The sequence below is a fragment of the Micromesistius poutassou genome (genome assembly GCF_964030765.1).
Source record: "Micromesistius poutassou genome assembly, contig: SCAFFOLD_6523, whole genome shotgun sequence".
NCBI classification, from domain to species: domain Eukaryota; kingdom Metazoa; phylum Chordata; class Actinopteri; order Gadiformes; family Gadidae; genus Micromesistius; species Micromesistius poutassou.
The window spans coordinates 4,738-9,384 of record NW_028179106.1 but is presented as its reverse complement, the minus strand read 5'-3'; the positions used below and the strand labels follow the sequence as shown (position 1 = coordinate 9,384).

Below are 4,647 nucleotides of genomic sequence, written 5' to 3'. Positions count from 1 at the left end.
AATGCGCCATCATCCACAATGAAAATCAGTGTCAGTTAACATACAGAGTCATGTCAGATGTAGGTGTGGCCTCAAACAAACAGACCAATCACCTTCCATCGCTAAGAACCACCCAATTCTCCCCTGTCTCCTTTTTTTTACTCCGTTCTTCGTGGTTTCCATAAAACCATCTGCAAAACCACAAACACTACATATTCTATACACAGTGAGAAAACAAGGAGTGGGCGGGGGGGGTCATCGTGTTCAATAGTGGGACGTTATGGTAACAACACATGACGAAATGAAGAAAACAGTACAGTGTTGTTCGACGGCAGGGGTCATTTTACATTTATACACAAGTGCTTGAGAAGCCCAGCAGAGGACGTTAGCCTCGTAGTCCATCCAGGTCCCGACGGGCCCGGGACCCTCCAGTATCAGAGCTTTGTCTAGAGTCACCGTCGGGGCATCAGAGGAATAACACAGGCACATAAGAAAACTGTTTCACCGTTTCCTTAGAGACGCTTAGTCTGGTGGGTGTTAGCTTGTAGACCAGCTCACCCCTGAGCCACAGTGGAGGTGTCTATAGATTGTATTTCTACATTATCCTCACTGATCCCATGAACTGATAGCAGGAAGTATCAGATGATGGGACGAGGTTCCTGATATCAGAGGGGGGCCGAGCTCCAGAACTCAGTGCATCTTGCACTTGGATCGATGTGACTCAGGGTTTCTCTATCATAGCCCCATAGGGCGTCCCTTTCTTAGATTCATCTAAACCCAGGGTATGTGGTATGTATCCCATAGAGTCTGTACACATCCACAGGCTAGCATCCTGTGGGCTTTTATGCAGAAATGGGCACAAAACAGGGAAATAAATACAGAGGGCCAGTGGACGGGAGAACACAACATCGTTGATAAAGCTATAAATGAATATCAGCGCACAGCCCACAGCTGATGACCACTTTTAGAAGGCCCCGTCTCAAGAAGCAATACGCTTCCCTTTCAGTGCTATTGGTGCTCAAACTCAGACAGCCCATCTCTGTAAACACGGCATTAAAACACTCAAGCTGTGTAATGGAGGGAGATGTGTTTTCATGTCAGTGGGGGTCTGGGACAACATGGACACAGAATGGCTGTACATTAATCAGATTCATCCTGGGACACTCCACTTTCAAGATCCTCCTCAGCTTTTTTAGGTATTTCAAATTTTTCCCCCAAAGATTTCTTTGCAAAATATATATTTATATAAGATACGTAAATTGATATATCACAATCATGTACAAAACAAGTGCTTGAAAAAGTAGTGGAGATTGTAAAACAATAGACATGGTTTGGGGTCGGGGGGTTAGAGGTAGGGTCCAAGGAAGAGGTATGGAACTTGGTATCTGAAGTTTTGTAGATGCCTTTGCTTCTTTGGTCTAGGGAATGGTCCCTTTTTTTGTTTGCATTTGATAAAATTAAGGCAGATAGCCACACATTTGTATGTATTTTCTATAGTCAAATTCGTACCAAATTAACAGTACTGATAAAGCTTGAGAAAAGACAAGAGTTTCTGTTTTCTGTTACAACATTCGGTGATAAAAACACAATTATTCACAAGGGTGAATAATAGTGTGGAATTGAAGTACAAAAGGCTGTTCCATTCCCCCTCTCTGTGCATTAACAAAAGTGCTTCTGAATGAAGAGGGTGTAAGAAATGACATATCTTTACATTATATACAAATTAATATCACAGGGGTCTCAAAATGTCCTGTGATGATTGTGAGTGTGAGAGAAGTCCAGCTTCTTGTCCAGAGGAGGGGTCAATGTGAGGGATGTGCTACCGGAATGGAGGGCCTAACTGGTTTTTCATGAGATAACCAGAAGCAGCTGTGCCCTCTGAAGCAGCATATACTGCAAAGGTCACTCAGTCTAGCTGTGGACGGGATATACCCTGGTAGCTAGGGGCCACCAAGCTGTAGCTGTCCCTAACATGGTTCTGTTGGGTAGCCAGGGCCAGGTAGGGGTGCTGGGGCAGAGAAGGCAGCATGGCAGAGAGAGGGATGGCCGGTGACTCCTGAACAGAGTTGCTTCCGCTTGTGCTCATTGACCTGTGCTTCAGTCTGAGTTTGTGTGGTAAGGCAGTTCCCTTCACCTCCCCCTGAGAATCCTTAGACTGGACCTGAGAGCTGCATAGAGGCATGGGGGAGGCCGCCTGCTGGAACCGGACCAGATGCTGGTTTGGGTAGCTGCCCGCGTCGGAGCAGGATGAAGACGGAGACTCGTCCTCGTCTGTGGATGCGTCTTTGTCAGAGCTTCTAGGGTCTCCATCACTGGAAGAGGTGTCCTTGTTGGAGCCTCTTGAATGTGGCTGGTAGAAGACCTCGCTCCTGCTTCCACCTTCATAGGTTAGCATTGGGGGCTCCTCATCTTGGTTGCCCAGGTATGAGTGGTGCGTCTGGGGGATGTGGGGATAAAAGTCGGCCTGGGAGACACTCTCCCCCTCAAGGTGTTGCTGGTGCTGCTGGGGTGAAAGCTGTGCAGCACTGAATGCCTGTATCTCCCCGGCCTCACTGCAGTTGTCTGGGTACTCATACGAAGGGGAGTCCAGCGTCTTCCTCTTCATCTGCTGGGTGACCTCAGCCAGAGTTTCTATGGTGGTCTCTCTGGACTGCTGCAACTTGCTAATGCAGCTGGGCCCAGGGATGCTGTCCTGCTGCTGGGGTTCGCAAGGCTCCAAGTCCTGGTTCCTCGCCATGCTCTCCACAGGATAAGGGGTGCTACTGGAGCGATAGAGGATGACACTCCTCTGGGCAGCAGGGGCATGAGAGTGAGTCTGGCTTGGGGACATGAGGGAGTTACCAGCTTCCTCAAGAGGCTGTTGCTGGTGCTGCTGCTGGGGAGTTGGCCCATGATAGGCTCCAGCCTCCTGCTCCTGTGAATGCTGCTGGATCTGCTGGTGCGCAGGCATGGTGGCCAGCCCACGGTGGATGTTGAACATGATGGTGGTGTCATTTGTGATGTCCATCTCCGACATCTCTCCCTCCTGCTTGATCTCAAAGTCCAGGGGCTCCGGGCTGTCCCTGGAGGAGCTGTCGGACATGTCAGAGAGCGAACCCCGCGGGGAGTACTTCACCAGCAGGCCTTCACCGCGGACCGACTGCTCCGTCTCGGAGGAGTCCGAGTTGATCATGACCTGGGAGCCACTGGAGTAGCCGCTGGAGTAGTAGTGGGAGGATGAAGAGGAGCCTCCGAGGCCTGACGTGTTGGCTCCACTGAGCTGCTGGCTCTTCTCCATGTAAGCGGCGGTACTGATGAGGCCGAAGCGTAACTTCAGCTGCAGGAGCTCTGTCTTCAGCCTGACGTTCTCGTCGTTCAGCGCCATGACGCGGTTCTCCAGCACCATGTCGTTCAGGCGGCGCTTCTCACGGGACCGCTTGGCCGCCTCGTTGTTTTTGCGCCGTTTCTCCCAGTAGGAGGCGTCCTTCTTCTCGTCTGAGATGAACTCGCGCTTGCGCCGGCAGCTCATTTTGGCCTTTGGTTTTTCGGGACGTCCGAGGCGACTTGGTGCTCCTGGATTCGATGGGAGAGACTCTTGTGGATCGGCCTCTGGACAGCTTGATTCGTTCTCTGAGTTTTCGTTTAACTGTGTCAGAGCTGAACTCAGACTTTCCATTCTTGTCCTGTTGCAGCCAGTTTTAAATCTTGCTAGACTAACTGAAAAAAATTATTAGGTCAGATGGTTTTGGGCAAGGGAAGTGTGGCGACAACCTGGTTTAAAATACTTAAAATACAGTTTCGCTGACCAGGATTGGCCAATGTCCTTTTGAGAGTATTTGCTACCTTGCAGGCTACCCACATTGGGTCAAAAAACAGTTTGTGATGCCTTTAATGTCAGCTCTATTATTCCAGGATCGTAAGTAATTCAAGTGTCTAAATTAGCCAAAAAGATCAGGAATAGGTCAGCATTTACTGCCGTCATTTACACAGTGAGACGGTTCTGGGTAACTGAGTCCAGACTCTTTGTGTGAGTTCAGATCCTTCAGTGCATCGCCATTCTGCTCGGATGAGATCCTGTGACCCGCTTTCCCTGTTTGCTGTTCTCCCGTGAGCAGAGTGGATGGAGCTGTAACCAACAGCTTCAGGCTGTGAGCAGGATGTAGGTCAGTCTGTCTGTGTTGGCTAACCGGTCTTTTGGGAGTGCCTCTCTTTTTCGCTGGCTGGGAGAGCAAAGGCTGCAGAGACAAAGAAAGAGAAATATATGTGTTAATCCACCGGGAATACCAGCAGTGTTGTATCACACTGCTTTAGAAGTCCGTTCCAGGTTTTCCTTGGTGTTGACCAAAGGCTCCCGGAGGAAGCCAGCTTGTGTGAATGTAGGTCCTCGCCTTTGTCTTGTCATGCCTGACTTTGACATATCACTTTGCCAACCAAATGAACAACCTCTAGACATCAGTAACTACCATATTACCTTGTGACCTCCCCCCCTACCTACTGATCTTCTCAGCAGGTGGCCCATGACCCCTGAGCCTAGCATGGCGATGTTTACTAGACTGAATAGGTGCATATGGTTCATGCAGGTGATTGGCCGGTTAAGATTGAGTTGTTCAGCGAGAGCCAACATTCCTCTGTCCCCAGATAGCTGGGGCTCATGCTTTCCACAGCAGCTGGAGGAATAGCATCACTCAG

General features: G+C 49.7%; 1 protein-coding gene across 1 annotated transcript; it reads right to left on the bottom strand.

The window, feature by feature from the left end:
* Window positions 1–27: 27 nt before the first annotated feature.
* On the bottom strand, window positions 28–4,400 carry LOC311373100 (uncharacterized protein). The gene has a single exon (XM_084489943.1). The coding sequence runs from the start codon at window positions 3,632–3,634 to the stop codon at window positions 1,886–1,888; it is 1,749 nt and encodes a 582-aa protein (XP_084346069.1). The 5' UTR covers window positions 3,635–4,400; the 3' UTR covers window positions 28–1,885.
* Between the last annotated feature and the right edge of the window lie 247 nt (window positions 4,401–4,647).